Below are 16,006 nucleotides of genomic sequence, written 5' to 3'. Positions count from 1 at the left end.
CAAAGAGAAAGATAGGGGTTACATGATAGCATCTTCCAAAGAAGAGGGGGTCAACCTATTCTCCAAAGCACCAGAAGGCAAGACAAGAAGTAGCAGATGGAAACTTATCAAAGACAGAAGCAACCTAGAACCAAGGAGAAATTTCCTGACAGTGAGAACAATTAGTCAGTGGAACACCTTGCCTTCAGAAGTTGTGGGTGCGCCAACACTGGAGAGATTGGACAGCAATTTGTCCAGAATGATATATGATCTTCTATATGGGCAGGGGGTTGGACTAGAAAACCTCCAAGGGCCCTTCCAATTCTGTTATTCTGTTAATAATTGTCACCCCAAAAGTGTTTTTCAAAAAGGCAATTGGATTTTGTTTTTCCTTGAGGACATTTCGCTTCTCATCCAGTCCAGTTGCCTTTTGAAAAAGCACTTTTGGGACAACCATGACTTGTATGACTGAGAATCTCCAGAGATGCTTAATAACTGTTACTTTTTTCTGACCAGGTTGGAGGCCTGCTCATACAAACAAGGTTCATTATAGCTTCATTACACGAGTGTGGGCTGCAGCTTCCCTTCCATGATTTGACTATTTCTTCTGCCAGGGTCACATTCCCCTCGGCATCATTTGGTGACCTGCTCTGATTTTTAAACACCCACAGACAAAATCCTGAGATAACATATTAGCTGGAAACACAGGTAATAACAGCCCTGTGTTGCAAATCACCATTCCACATCTAAAAATGAAGGCATGAGCTTCTATCCTTCACCCTCCTGCTCCCTGATTTGAGAAACACATCCTCAATAACCTCTGCAGTGATCACTGTGAGGCTTTACCTCATCTTGCTCATCATTTGCAGATAAAATCCAATTCAAAAGCCAGTTAACGCCCCCCCCCCGTATTTACATTTCAAAATCACCCTATTCTCAGGCATCTTTAATTATTCATCCCTGCCAATTAAAGTTATGATCAGTTGACTCTTCCTGAGACTCCACTCACGTTGCAACCAAATAATAGTCTACATGCTATGCTCTGCATCAAAACACTGTAATAACCTAATATTACACCAGGCAATACTCCACTGTAAGAAAATGCTGGAAGTTATCTCAGTCTATTAAGAATGAAGGACCAAGAAGCAATGTCCAAGTTAATGCAAATCGAATGAAGGTAAATATACATGTCCCAGAAAAACGTTGCAGGATCCAATCTGGGTCAGTCTCCAGGAACAGAAATTTCGTCTTCTGAGCTTTCAGACTCATAATGGAGCCCATGCTCAGGGAACTTCTCTCTCACCAGAATGTGTAATACAAATACATAGATCTTAGTACAAATCTTTTTTTTATTCATGTCAGAAGCATCACAAACTCTCCAGGGGTAGGCAACCTTGGCTCTTTTATGACTCATGGACTTCAACTCCCAGAATTCCTGAGCCAGCTGGTTCAGGAATTCTGGGAGTTGAAGTCCACGAATCATAAAAGAGCCAAGGTTGTCTACACCTGCTTTAGACAAATAACAGTCAACAATGAGGAAGTAAAATAGGTATAAAATATGTCATAAAAACATAGCATGTTTAAAAGTATGTAAGATGTTGTTAGTTGCGAAGTCGTGTCCGACCCATCGCGACCCTATGGACAACGTTCCTCCAGGCCTTCCTGTCCTCTACCATCTTCTGGAGTCCATTTAAGCTCACACCTACTGCTTCAGTGACTCCATCCAGCCACCTCATTGTCTGTCGTCCCCTTCTTCTATTGCCCTCAATCTTTCCCAGCATTAGGCTCTTCTCCAGTGAGTCCTTCCTTCTCATTAGATGGCCAAAGTATTTGAGTTTTAGCTTCAGGATCTGGCCTTCTAAAGAGCAGTCAGGGTTGATCTCCTCTAGGACTGATGTAAGATAGGTAGGATTAAAACTAAATGACATTTCGTCCAGGATCTGGCCATGTCAATATCATTGTCCCTCGCCAACATGTGGTCTTCATACTGTACATGTCGAAGGACATTGTATGCACCGTAGCATATAGGAGACAGGTGGTTCTTTTCCACATTCACACACAAAACTAATGGTAGATACAGTGGTATTTATAGTTAATACAAATATCATTGTATTTAGCAGTCATTTTTGTGAAGTGTGTTCAAGGGCTGTGATAAATGCCATTATTTGGAGTGGTCCAATTTGCCATAAATTTATCAGGTGGGCTTCTTGCTGAGAACAGGCCATTCTGAAGAGGTAGCATCTCATGAAATTGCCATTTTTATAATTTTAATGTTTTTAGCTGAACTCTAGGATTATTCCATCACTGGGAGATCATATATGAATACTCCATGTGGAAAACATTTGACCTAGTACCTGAGTCTTGTCATAAATATTACAATACCCATACCTAGATTTATGCTTGTTGCCACTACAAAGATTCTGTTTTACTACTAAAACAAACTCTATTTTTTCTAGTCAAAGTATAGTTAGCCAAGAAATGTGTAGTTGTTCTCACCTTATTAAAGGCTTGGTAACATTCATTATTTTCAAGGCCTGTTCTGTTTTCCAATGAGCAAATAACATTTATTCCCAATTAAATTTGCTTTGCATCAGGTCAGCTGCAGAAAATTCCATGCTATTCTTGTCATGGTGTTGGTGATAAGATTCAGATGACTTCACAGTTGAAAATTGCACCCCCTGGGCATATTTGTCCTTTTCTCTGATTTGGCCAACCATTTGTTTTCTCCCTGTAACTTGTCAAGTTTCCATATGTGTGACACCTACAATGATTGCAGAAGAACATTTTGAGGTTCAAGGAATATGCCTGGACATCTAAAATATGCAAGGCTTTCAAACTATCACTGTGCATCCAGGGTCAAAAATGACCCAGCTGTATCACTGTTGCTCATCCCTCTTTCTTTGCCAGTGTTTGGACAGAAGAGACCCAGTGCACACTCCTCAATATCTCCATCACGGAAACCTTTAACTGCTCATTCAGCTGTGGTCCGGAGTGCTCGAAAAACTCTCAGTACCCCTGCTTACAGGTCTATGTCAATGTTTCCTCTTCAGGGCAAAAGTACTTACTTTACCACACCGAAGAGACCATCAAGATTAATTCTGAGGTAAGAACATCGTCAGTTGTCAAAAGAAATGCACTGATTCGGGGACGGGAGGGATGAGATTCGGGGTGCTCCACTTTTTGAGTCATGGCTGTCCAGATACATGGAATCAGATTGTCCTATATGCAATTTAATCCCTAGCTGTGTTTTTTAAATTTCCAATTGAAGTTTCTAGTCCTCATGGCTGTATACACCATGAAAGACAGACAAAACATCTGAAAGAGGCCTATAGTGGCCTTAAGAACATAGGCATACAATATCTGGACCGCAAAAATCCAAACAACCACTGAATGGCACCAGAGTTAGAGCTTTCTGTATTTCTTTGCTGTGATTTGGTGGCTCCCCAAAGGGTAGCATTAAATATCTATATTTGTGGAGTCCTTGGTGTTCTCTGAGCTTGGTTGTTTTCTTGCAGACATTTCATCATGATGTTACCTAGTCAGGTAATGAAATGTCCGCAAGAAAATAACCAAGCTCAGAGAGCACCAAGGACTGTACAATTCAACCCTGAACTACAAATACTTTCTTCTGTTGGTACATCTATATTCTGCATTTATTTAATTGTTGGGACTGGTTAGGTTCATATAAGTTTGACTAGGCCCATTAGGGAATGAGTGACTGTATTTGCCTAGCACACTAAGCTTGGTTAGTTTTCATCTTGGTTAGTTTGGGAGGATGATGTCTTAGTGTGTTGTGTGAATGTCATTAAGTCAGATGATGGTTTACTTTACTGTGTGAACCTAAAAATAGATTAGTTCAGCAATTAATTGCACATACACTGTGTATTCAACTAATTACTCTCTCTACTGTAACATTTGTCCTCCTAAGAGTCCTAACAGACTGAATTTATCAGGTTTAGTATAAAGTAAGCCTTTTTCCCTTTGCTATATGAAGCTTTTTCACAGCTTGATGAGTTTTGTCTGAGCACAATCCATATATTGCTTTTCACTCCTTTAGTCTTCCCAAATCTAAGAATAATCTAGATGATTAAAAGTTGCAGTGAGGCTCCTTTTCAAGGAAGGGTTTCCTTGTGCTAACTGAAGGCTGGAAGTTGGTGTTTTTGCAATTTCACTCTCTTTAAAATTATGTAAATAGACTGCACTAGAAAGAGACTTTGAACGAGCAGAACCATTGTGAACTTGCACAATTCCAAAATTCTGACACCCCCACTTTTGTTAAGCTTCCAAATTCAAAGTCAGTCTAGGAAAAGTTGTATCTGTGTCCTTTTCCCTGTGCTCTTTCCTCCTTGGCTACAAAAAAGTATGTGATCTTGGCAAAGGAGAGGGACTTGGGAAAAACAAAGGGCCAGTTTTTAATATTTCATACAGTGCACATTGGGATGCCCCTTCCTCTACCCTAAGAACAAGCCTGTGAGGTCTGTTAGCATTGTGGCTAAAGGAATACTTGGCCCAGATCTCCTTAGTCCCCCAATCCAACTCTGTAAGCCAACTATTGCAATGTTTCTCAACTTTACCAATTTTACATTTTGTGGACTTCAACTCCCACAATTCCCTAGCCAGCATGCTGGCTGGGGAATTCTGGGGGATGAAGTCCATACAGCTTAAATTTGCCATGATTGAGAAACACTGCAGAAACACACATTCTGGATAACAGAATGAGTTGGAAGTAAGCTTGGAGGTCTTCTAGTCCAATCCCCTTCTCAAGCAGGAAACCATATACCAGATGTAGGCAACCTTAGCTCTTTTATGACTGGCTGGCTCAGGAATTCTGGGAGTTGAAGTCCACGAGTCATAAAAGAGCCAAGGTTGCCTACCCCTGCCCTATACCATTTCAGACAAATGGTTGTCCAATCTCTTCCTAAAAACATCCAGTGCTGGAGCATTCACAACTTCTGGAGGCAGATAGTTCCACTGATTAATTGTTCTGTCGGGGAATTTCTCTTTAGTTCTAGGTTGCTTCTCTCCTTGATTAGTTTCCATCCATTGCTTCTTGTCCTGCCTTCAGGTGCTTTGGAGAATAGGTTGACCCCTTCTTTGTAGCAGCCCCATAAAACATAGACAGTATATACATATAAAACATATATATATAGATGTCCAAGAGCCGTGGTGGCACAGTGGTTAGAATGCAGTACTGCAGGCTAATTCACTGCTCACTAGGAGTTTGATTCTGAGTAGCTCAAGGTTGACTCAGCCTTTCATCCTTCCAAGGTCGGTAAAATGAGGACCCAGATTGTTGGGGGCAAATATGCTGACTCTGTAAGCCGCTTAGAGATGGCTGTAAAGCACTATGAAGCAGTATATAAGTCTAAGTGCTATCTATATCTATAATCTTCCAGCAATATACAAGGAAAGAATAGGAAAGAGAGAGCATGGATGCATATATTCCACATGTGAACTCCTTAACCCATCTTTTTCTGGGCTCATAACTTTTGATTCAAGGAAGTACCCAGAGAAAGCATCTTTTTCTCTTTAAACCCAGATCACACACCAGCCCTAATATAACATATCCTAATAACATAGGCTTATCCATTTTAAAAAAATCCAAAAAAAAACCTGTCTTCTATCATCAATTATCTAAACTTGCAGCAAAGTTCCCCTTTGCTAACCCAGATGGGCCTCATGCATCACCCTAAATTATAAATACTTCATTAGATTTCAGCTTCAAGTATTTTGTGAAGCAAGTCATTATAGTTTATAAACCATAAGTAATCTAGATTGGTGTATGGGCAGAGCCACTGTGGTTTATTCTACAAAGCATGATTAAGCAAACCATTAGTGTGATCCATGAAAGGGAGGCTAAGTTGACTCAAATAAATTTGGTAAGTGCTTTACACAAAGTCAGATCAAGCAGGGCTGATGTCCATTTAAAGATGCTAGATGCACACTAGGAACTTTTTTTACTCAAAATGTAGTCTGGAAAACATGGGCCACAGGCCCACTTCCTTTTATGCTGAAAATATAATGGAAATTATAAATACAAGAATTCACACTTTCTATAGACTGCGTGGATAGCTATGGAATATTATTCAGCAGATCACATTTCCAGTCTGTTATTTGCAATTTTTCCTCCAGATGGCCATTTGTCTTTTTGTGTGTGAGTAAAGGGGCACTGGAGGTCCTTTGATTTTGCATGGATGGCATTCAAGCAAACTATCTGTTCATTATCTGCTTTCAGTCACACAATAATACAAAAGTCCTTGCTACATAGACAGTTAATTGCCTGAGATAGGGCAAAATCAGAAGCCCATTCCCTGTGATTGTCAGCAGATGTATAATTGCTGCTGCCAAGCATAACAGATTTGTGCATCGGTCTGATATTGTCTTGTTTCTTTGTGAAACATTGTTTTGGCATACACAAAAAGAGACCAGTTCTATTTCAGCAATCACTCTGTGAGCTGGGAAATGCTGACAGCTTTCGTGTGTAATGGGCTTACAGTCCGTGCACACCAGAGTCATCTGGCAGATGCTATATTCTCAGTGCCTCCAACCATGTGGTCATGGTTGTCTTCTCCACATCGTGCTCTACAGATGAGTTGTGTTACAGCCTCTACCATTGTTGACCAGCTTAGACTGGTGAATCACAGAGGTTATAGCTTAGCATGGTATTTCTCAACCTCAGCAACTTTAAGATATGTGGACTTCAAGACCCAGAATTCCCCTAGCCAGCATGCCGGTCCAGCACACTTAGGAGGCACTAAGAGAATTTGGGAAGATTTCTGCTGTCCTCTCCATGGCCCCCAGCTTCTGCTGCTGACCCTTCACCCAGCCCATTTACCTCTGTCTAGCTCAGGGGTAGGCAACCTTGGCTCTTTTATGACTCATGGACTTCAACTCCCAGAATTCCTGAGTCAACTATGCTATGCTGACTCAGGAATTCTGGGAGTTGAAGACCATGAGTCATAAAAGAGCCAAGGTTGCCTACCCCTGGTCTAGTTGTAAGACAGATCCAAATATTCCATGAGAACTAAAAGAAAGAATGAGGTTAATTGTAGAAATGGCAGATAGTGTGGAGAAAGCTAGACTGACCTTTAGTAGCACAGTGGGTGACAGCCTCTTGCTAAACATATAAAGTGCCAGGAAGGCATAGCCCAGACATGTGAAACACAAGGCCCGGGGGCCGGATGCGGCCCATGAAGTGGTTTCATGTGGCCCACGAAGCCATCCTGGAAACAGTAAGGGAACGGCCCCCACTGTCTTGGCCCCAGCCCAGGCTGGCCAGGAGCCAATGTACAATTTTGTGGTGGTCATCTATGCTGAAATACATTCAGTCTTAGCTCCACAAGGCCATCTGGAAACAGCGAGGGACCGTCCCGTGCCGTGTCGGCACTGCCCCCTCGGCGCATGCTGGGGAGGTATCACCCTTTGTGAGGAATGAAGAAATGCACCATCGCCTGGAAGTGGCCAGCACAAGGCCCTGCCTACTTCGGGCAGGCTAGGGATTGGGCAACATTGTGCTTCTCTTCAGATTCATGCCACCCGGCTCAGCCTCTCAGCACTGTGAGTAGAGCACCCTGCTACCTGCCAAAACCGGGCAGGCTAGGGGCTGGGCAGCAATGCGCAGGTAACATCGACTCTCACACTGCTCATGGCATCCCCTCCCATAGAGCCCACCAAGCTGGATATGTGAAGTAGGCGAGGGCCATGTGCTGGCCATTTCCAGGCAATGGTATATTTCTTCATTCTTCACGAAGGATGACACTTCCCCAGTTGTGTTTCTTGCCTGTTTTTCTCCCTCCCCCATCTCAAATATTTTCCCACCACTCTGTTCTTCGGAAGGAAGGAAGGAAGGAGAGGGAAGGTCTGAGGGAAGTCCTACCTTAGTCCTGCCCAGCTGCCCTTTCACCATCCCCTTGCCCCCTCCTCCTGGCCTATCCTGGGGGTGTCTCCCTATTGCTAAGGAAGCTTTGGATACAAAGCCAGGTCTCCTCACATGGAGAGGGAATGGGCCTCCCTCTTGATTTTGCCCTCGTACCCATCATGAGCAACCTGGCTAAGGAGAGCAAGCACAGCAGCAGCAGCCTTGAGGAGGAGGTATATGCAGCTGGGCACCCCCTTGGGGAAGTGGGGCTGGGCTTATGCCGTGGGTGCTTGAAGGCTGGGCTAGGCATTTGACCTCCACGCCACCGTCCAGCCCCCGCCCCCATGGCCTGAGAGGAACAATGAGGCTCCTCTGGTGGACCATGCCTTGGCACTTCCCTGGTCCCATCTCCTTCTTCCAGAGACCCTCAGATCTGTCCCACTCCTGCCCAGACCCCCATAGGCACCCTTGACACGAATGATGTAGAGCTGGCCATGACCACCCAGTAGGCCACACGCACTCCAGCCATGTCCACCCAGTAGGCCACTCCCACCCTGTCCACACACACCCGCCCCCCCCGAGGGCAACCGCAATGCTGATGCGGCCCTCAATGAAATTGCCCTGGCATAGCCGGAAGAGGGTAGGTTATGGGCAACTAGTTGGCCACTGTTGAGAAGCATCATTTCTTTGTTACGGACAAGTGTGAACATTCTGGCTCAAGAAAAGCAAATGTTATTGCTGGATGAATGGTTTGATCCAAAGGAGGAAAACGTATGGCTTCCAGATGCTTTTTTAAAAAATATCTATATCATGGTCAACCATAAGTGGAAAACTATTTACTGTGTCAGCAATTTCAACTGAAAAAAAAACCCTCTTAGCTGGAAAACTCCATCATACTGCCAGTTTTACAGGCAGCTTCCTAATCGGGGCTATTTAAGAGGAAAACTACACCTGGTTGCCCATACTATCTCACCAGGCCCTTAGCTATTCAGTTACATTAGCTGTGCAAATCTCAAATCAGTTTTGGCTATTTGTATTTACAATTTAAACCTCCCAGTAGTCACTTCCTTTGAATCGAGCACAGGTACAGTTAATTTGCCTTCTGCATAAGGTGGTTTTACAGATTATGTTTGCCTTGCTAAGATTTTTTTCCTTCCCTTTTTCCTTCCTTTCTTTGATATATTGTTATACAAACTGAATTGCAAACCGGTGTTACTAATGCAGTGTCCCTTGACGGTAATACTTGCCTTTCAGTCTTTGAATGGAATTAAAATATTCATTGCTTTCAGATTACTGACACAAATCAGCTCCAAGATGGAATTGCTCCATACAGCAGGAGACAACCTGAGGAGGAGGAGGAGGAGGAGGAGGAGGAGGAGGAGGAGGAGGAGGAGGAGGAGGAGGAGGAGGAGGAGGAGGAGGAGGAGGAAATGGTTAGCAGCAATCTGGTGGACTAATGATGTTCCCAGGTTAAACTCCTTCAGGTGCTGCTAACCAATTTTCAGAGTTGAATGATGCACAGGACTGGTTCTCTATTAATTAGAGTCTAATACATATTCTACCTTCCCTTACAAAGTAGGGTACAGATATTATATTATGTCATGCCTCCCTGTACTGAATTCTACATAATTTCCATCACCAACCCCAGGAGGGAGCCTCATACAAGGGGGCATGGAGTAATGTAATTTACATCTCTCTCCCCTCCCTCCCTCACCCCCCCTCTCTCTCTCAGAGAAGGTGGACTGTGTATATCATTCAGATAGATTCTATACACCTGTTCTGTCAAGTTCAGGAACTCAGGAATTAAGGCAGTTGCAGGCTAACACTCTACAAGAATCTGAATTACTAACAGTCAAAGCAAATTGGCAGTAGATCAGCATCAATGGAATTCAAGGTGGGCACGAAGGGACTCATGACTGATGATGTGTTTGACCTTTTCCTTGGGCTCAGCCTAGTCATCTCCTACATGTTCCTGCAACACTGCTGAGCACCAGAATCTGTATTGCTTCTATAGTTAATGTACTGTGCTTAAGGTGCAAGGACCAGTGTGTTAATTCCTGCTCACAGTCTCCTGGTTTTTAACCTGCTGCCTTAACCCCTAGACCAGGGGTAGGCAACCTCGGCTCTTTTATGACTCATGGACTTCAACTCCCAGAATTCCTGAGCCAGCTGGCTCAGGAATTCTGGGAGTTGAAGTCCATGAGTCATAAAAGAGCCGAGGTTGCCTACCCCTGCCCTAGACCAAGGGTAGGCAACCTTGACTCTTTTATGACTCGTGGACTTCAACTCCCAGAATTCCTGAGCCAGCATGGGTCAGCATGGAAACTTCTCCCTTTCCCCTCAGCATGGCTGGCTCAGGAATTCTGGGAGTTGAAGTCCACGAGTAACAAAAGAGCCAAGGTTGCTTACCCCTGCCCTAGACCAAACTGGCAGAGGGCCATTGTAGAGAAAACAAAACTATGCACAGATCTCCAAATATGTTCAAAAGCGAAACCAAATTGGGCCTTTTCCCCAAATACTTCTATTTGTACTGCTCTTTCCTGTGCTGTTAGAATATATCAAAGATCGCTGGTTCTCCTAATATCAGAAATTTTCTCCAGACCATGGGATGGGTCTGATACTTTTACCCATATTGGAAAAAAATGGGACTCAATGGGACTTTTAAAACACACATGCACACAAGACCCCTAAACTCAGAGGTTTTGAGGCTCCCTTGGTAAATATAATAGCTAGAAGGAACATCTATTCCATTAGACCAAATGCCATCCTTTCCACATTCAACCAAGGAAAAAAGACACTCATATGCCCTAATTGTCACTTTATTCCCAGTTTTAAAGAGATTGAGCCAATGATGTCACTGACATAGTTGGAGAAATAGTGATACATCCCGAAATATTAGCACCGGCACTCCACAAAAGTCAACATGTTTTCTGCTCATTGATCACACCATCTTCAGGCGCCTAGATGCTGAACACAATGGCTGATTTTTGCCTCTTGCAGTCACACTCAGAGGAAAATGCGTTTTGACCTTCATTAACGAAGAAGTGAGCTTTAAGACATGCTGATCTATTGGGACTCTTCTTCCTTTAGCTGCAGTGTCAGTTTTTGCAAGAAAATCATTCGTTCATTCCTAAATGTCTCCCTTACAGACTTCTTTTGGTTTACGCTTGACATCAGAGAGTAATAAATCTCTGCTTTGCTATTGCTTTTGGAAGGAAGATTGTTATGCCTGGTTCTTCCATTGTTTTATATTCTTCTCCAAATTATTCTCCAAATTCATATTTTTCGCTTAACTGTCCAAAGTGTCTCATTAGCTGGAGACTGCTCTTGATTGATTAAGATTTGAGGAGACAAAATTGCATTTGGTTTACTTACAGTCTCTAAATCCAGTTACTTCCTGAAACAGGAAGTATGAGAATGAATATGAATGAATAACACTTCCTGTTTTCATATGCTTCCTGTAACTCTGAAAAAGCATTAATCTAGTGAACTCTCAAGATTGGGGTAGGATGTGTCTGTCCCTCAGACATATCCCTTGCATTATTGTGATTCTTGCCTCACCTGATTTGCACAGGGGATTATTTTTAGAACATAGAAAATAGAATAATAGGGCAGAAAGGTCTCTGAGGTCTTCCAGTCTAACCCCCACCCTGCTCAAGGCAGGCGAGCTTACACCATGCTAGTCAAATGGCTGTCCAGTCTATTTTTAAAAACCTCCAGCGATGGAGCACTCGCAAGCCCAGGAGGCAAGCTATTCCACTGATAAATTGTTCTCACTATCAGAAAATTTATCCTTACTTCTAGGTTGGCTCTCTCTTTACCAAGCTTCTAGCTATAACTCCTTGGCCTGTCCTCTGATGCTTTGGAAAATAACTCAATCCCCTCTTCTCTGTGGCTGCACCTCAAGTACTGAAAGACAGTCACCATGTCCCTCCATCCCTAATACTTCTCTTTGATGGACTGGACCAGTGACGGCGAATCTTTTCGACACTGAGTGCCCAAACTGCAACCTAAAACCCACTTATGTATCATTGGGTGCCAGGTGGGCGTGGCCCATTGGGTGGGCATGGCCCATTGGGTGGACGTAACCATGGTAGTAACAGCAGACTGGGTGGGACTAAAAAGTTCAATCAATTCCAACTTTGCGGGGGGGAAATTTTCCCGCGAGAAGTTGAAATTGATTGATTGAACCTTTTTTTTCTTTGCACACGGCGGCGAAGTCCTAAAGCAAAAAGGTTTTATAAAACCCAGCTGAAGGCCTAGGACTGGGGCAAAAGCGCACATGCGTGCACCTGTGGCACACATGCCATAGGTTCACCACCACGGGACTAGACATACCTAGCTCCCTCAAACTTTTATCACACAATTTAACCTCTAGACTCTTCATCATCTTTGTTTGCTCTTCTATGCAATTTTTTTTATTGTAACCAGAACTGTACACAATATTCCAAGTGTGGCCTCACTAGTGCATTATAAAGCAGTATTCTCATGATTTTGATGATATTTCTCTGTTAATGCAGCCCAGGACTGCATTGGCTTTTTTTGGCAACAGCAGCACATAGCTGGTTCATACTTAAACTGTGGTCCATTGGGACCACCTATTTACATATACTATTCTTCCCAACATGCTATTTAAATAAATAGCATGTTGGGAAAAACAATATATTTGTAGCAATGCACTGGGCCCCATCAAAGTCTCACTAGATGTCTCACTAGTTCACTTTCTTGGGTGTTTTGTGATTGGCCATGCCCATCATGGCAGCCATTTTGTTGACAGGCAGGTTGCCCTAGGGCAGGGGTAGGCAACCTCAGCTCTTTGATGACTCATGGACTTCAACTCCCAGAATTCCTGAGTCATCTGACTCAGGAATTCTGAGAGTTGAAGTCCATGAGTCATCAAAGAACCAAGGTTGCCTACTCCTGCCCTAGGGCCTAGAGCAGGGGTAGGCAACCCCGGCTCTTTTATGACTCATGGACTTCAACTCCCAGAATTCCTGAGTCAGCTATGCTGGCTCAGGAATTCTGGGAGTTGAAGTCCATGAGTCATAAAAGAGCCGAGGTTGCCTACCCCTGGCCTAAAGCCACATGCTCTCAATATTTTAGATGAGCCTCTGACTTAAAAAGGATTTGTATTTTGACCTAGATGATTATTGAAGCAAAGCAGATGTGAACTACAACACTTTTGATGAGAAAAGATAGCAAAACTTCATTTAAGAGCATACTATATTTACAGTGGTACTTTGGAGAAGGAAGATGTATGGGCAGCAAAACTCTTAGTCCCCTATTTGGTCAATTTTAGTAAATTAAGAATTGTGTTAAATAAGTAATGTGCTTTCAGTTTCTATGTATAATGTATCATTAGAACTGCCAATCTTTTGCACTATTGCCTTGATGACTTCAAAAGCACAGATAAAAGGTATGTCTACCACCAAAATCACTCCCTGAAATGAAATGTGCATATGTTCCATGTAACTTGTTGTATGTATGGTTCCCACATTGGGTCGTCATGATGTCTAATGACTATAGAAGGTATAGTCCAACACATTGTGAGGATAATTGTTAGGGAAGGATTTATTAGACATTCTTCATAACAGTAACATTCTCAGAAATATAAAAAAAACTATATATAGTTTTAACTGTAGTTAAAATGATAGATGTGAGTGGCATGGTGGCGTAATGTTGAAGATGCTCGGCTCCCATTTAGAAGGTTGAGGGTTCAATCCTAGGTAGCGGCAGATATTTCTCTCTCAGGGTGCAAAGAAAAAATATGTGCTGTGAACTCCACGTGCTGTTCAGGAACGGCATCCAGCCAGTAAATTGCTCAACTCCACCCAGTCGCCACAACTCTACCCCAAATTAAGGTTTTATAGGGTCGTAAAAAGGGAGTTAAAATGATAAATGTCAGTTAACATCATGCTTGAAATGAAATGCTCAACGCTTTTGTTCATCTCAGAATGCGCTATCTTTCCCTTTTTTCATTTGCCTTTTTCCATCCCTACAGTGTTCTTATATACCCAAATGTGGAAAGAACTTTGAAGAGTCTTTGTCCCTTGTCAATGTCGTCATGGAAAACTTCAAGAAGTATCAGCACTTTACCTGTTTCTGTGACCCAGAAGGCATTCAGAAGAACGTGTTGCTAACCAAACTTTACAGTTCCAATGTGCTGTTCCACTCACTCTTTTGGCCAACATGTATGATGATAGGTGGACTTGCCATTGTTGCCATGGTCAAGTTGACCCAATACCTGTCTCTTCTTTGTGAAAGGATCCAACGGATCAACAGATAGGAGCAACCACTTGCTTCTAGGATTTGACTTACTGCTGAAATACTGTTGTTGGTTTTTTTTCCATTCTTCACCAAAGAACCTTAAGTTTGTAACGTTTCTGTTCTAAGTTCCTTATATTTTTATGAAGTAGAGCAATAACGAAAAAGGCTGTTCTATATGCAACTGTGATGATACTCTTATGCAGACAATGAGAGAGGGTATTATGGTTTGTGTTGGCCATCTATATAATCTTGATTTATGCTGCAGCTTAGTTATTTTTCTTCTTCTCTTCTTCCTTCTCCTTTTTCCCCCTTTTTTTTTCTACAGCCAAAACAGGGCTCAGTGTGATTCTTTGCCAAGGCCTTGTTAATGAATGAATGAATGATCATCTCAGCATGAATCTGTTTTGAAAAGTTCTCTTACCTGGTCATATGTCTTCATGTGGACCATTTAAGTTCCACTTAGGCATTGGGAAGGGGAGGAAAAGATTGGAGTGGGGGGGATGGTGAAAGGTAAGAACTCAATGTGTTTACCAGAACTGAAATTAAGATGGATGATTTCACCCAGAAGGTTTTTTTTTTTGCAGGTGTAGAGTCTTACAGACACAGGGGAAATCCAAAGACACACATTGCTGAACACCCAGGTCCAAATCTAGTGGAGCATAAATTATCTCCTTTAAATTCCACTGAAATCGATAAGACGTTTTGGTAATGAATTATTTTATTAGGACACGAGCACAACTTAACTGGGGAAGGATTCAAAATTTTGGATTAAGGCAATAGCATTTATGTTGGTTTCATACTCAGGGTTAAACTTTCCTTTCTGGCATTTTACATATCTACTGAAAGGTTTATTAATTTGCAGTATCTTTTACTCATCGATCATTATCTACCAAAGCTATCGCCAAAAAGAGGGGGGGGGGAATCCAAGATGTATAAAATTTGTCAACTTTTTTCATTTTCTATTCCAGCCTGAGCCCTGTTGGCAGAGATGGGATCAGAAAAACCTCTTGCGTTCAAGTTTATTATGCATATTTTTCTTGCATTTACTACCATACCACTGTAAAGAAAAATTTAAAAGAAAGAAAATCACACCATTTTTTTTTCATTTTTTACTTCCAACTGTTTTAGATTTTTTTTAATGGGACATTTCAAAAAAAAATACTAGACAACAAGATAAAAATATATGCTATCTATTGGTGTATTGTAGTATGGCTATGTTATATTTTATTATTTCCTTTATTAACAGGAAAGTGGGCAGTGCTCTTCTTGTATTTCACAGTGACCGAATCTAGATATAACCATCACTAAGAAAAGATTTGAAGAAATGGCTTAGATGCTGTTAGAGTTGGCACTGTGATTTGAATAAGCTTAGATGGTATTTAGCTAGGGAAAAATATCCTCTACTCACGAGAGGCCCTGAAAAAGGTATGTATAGTAAGGTAATGCTACTCCTAGTGAAAATTATTTCTTCTTAGTCATATCAGAACAATTTTCCCCAATAGCATTTTGGGGAAAAAAATACTTTAAATAAACCTCTATACACCTGGAAGTGGAACCAGATTAGAAGCATGCAGAGGCCAGCCTTTTATTGTGGACAAGCTCCAGAAGGTAACACCTGCAAGGCTGTCTTGTTAGGATGAGAGATTGCAAGTGGTCATATTTTCTTTTCTTTTCAAGGTCCGTATTTTGTTAGTCTGTTTGATTGATTCGTGTCCCACTCTTCTGCTTTGGCAAGACCTCAAGATGTATTGAGCTCCATAGCTGATTGCTATTTAAGAATAGCAAGGAGGTCAAATAACATTGGACACCTAGTAGGAACACAGGGAATATTAAAACAAGTGTAGGAGGAAAGAGAATAAACCTGACCTGAGTAAAATGTGAGTAATATATGAGTAAGAATCA

General features: G+C 42.2%; 1 protein-coding gene across 1 annotated transcript in view; it reads left to right on the top strand.

Moving 5' to 3' along the window:
• KCNMB2 (potassium calcium-activated channel subfamily M regulatory beta subunit 2) overlaps positions 1 to 14,778 on the top strand; it is a 34,770-nt gene extending 19,992 nt beyond the window's left edge. The window contains exons 3-4 of the mRNA XM_083363595.1: positions 2,887 to 3,082; positions 13,839 to 14,778. Coding sequence (XP_083219721.1) covers positions 2,887 to 3,082; positions 13,839 to 14,123 — 481 coding nt within the window. The 3' untranslated portion in view covers positions 14,124 to 14,778. The remainder of the gene's footprint in view (positions 1 to 2,886; positions 3,083 to 13,838) is intronic.
• The last annotated feature ends 1,228 nt before the right edge of the window (positions 14,779 to 16,006 follow it).

Source organism: Vipera ursinii (assembly GCF_947247035.1).
Source record: "Vipera ursinii genome assembly, chromosome: 5".
NCBI classification, from domain to species: Eukaryota; Metazoa; Chordata; class Lepidosauria; order Squamata; family Viperidae; genus Vipera; species Vipera ursinii.
This window is presented reverse-complemented; position numbering and strand designations above follow the sequence as displayed.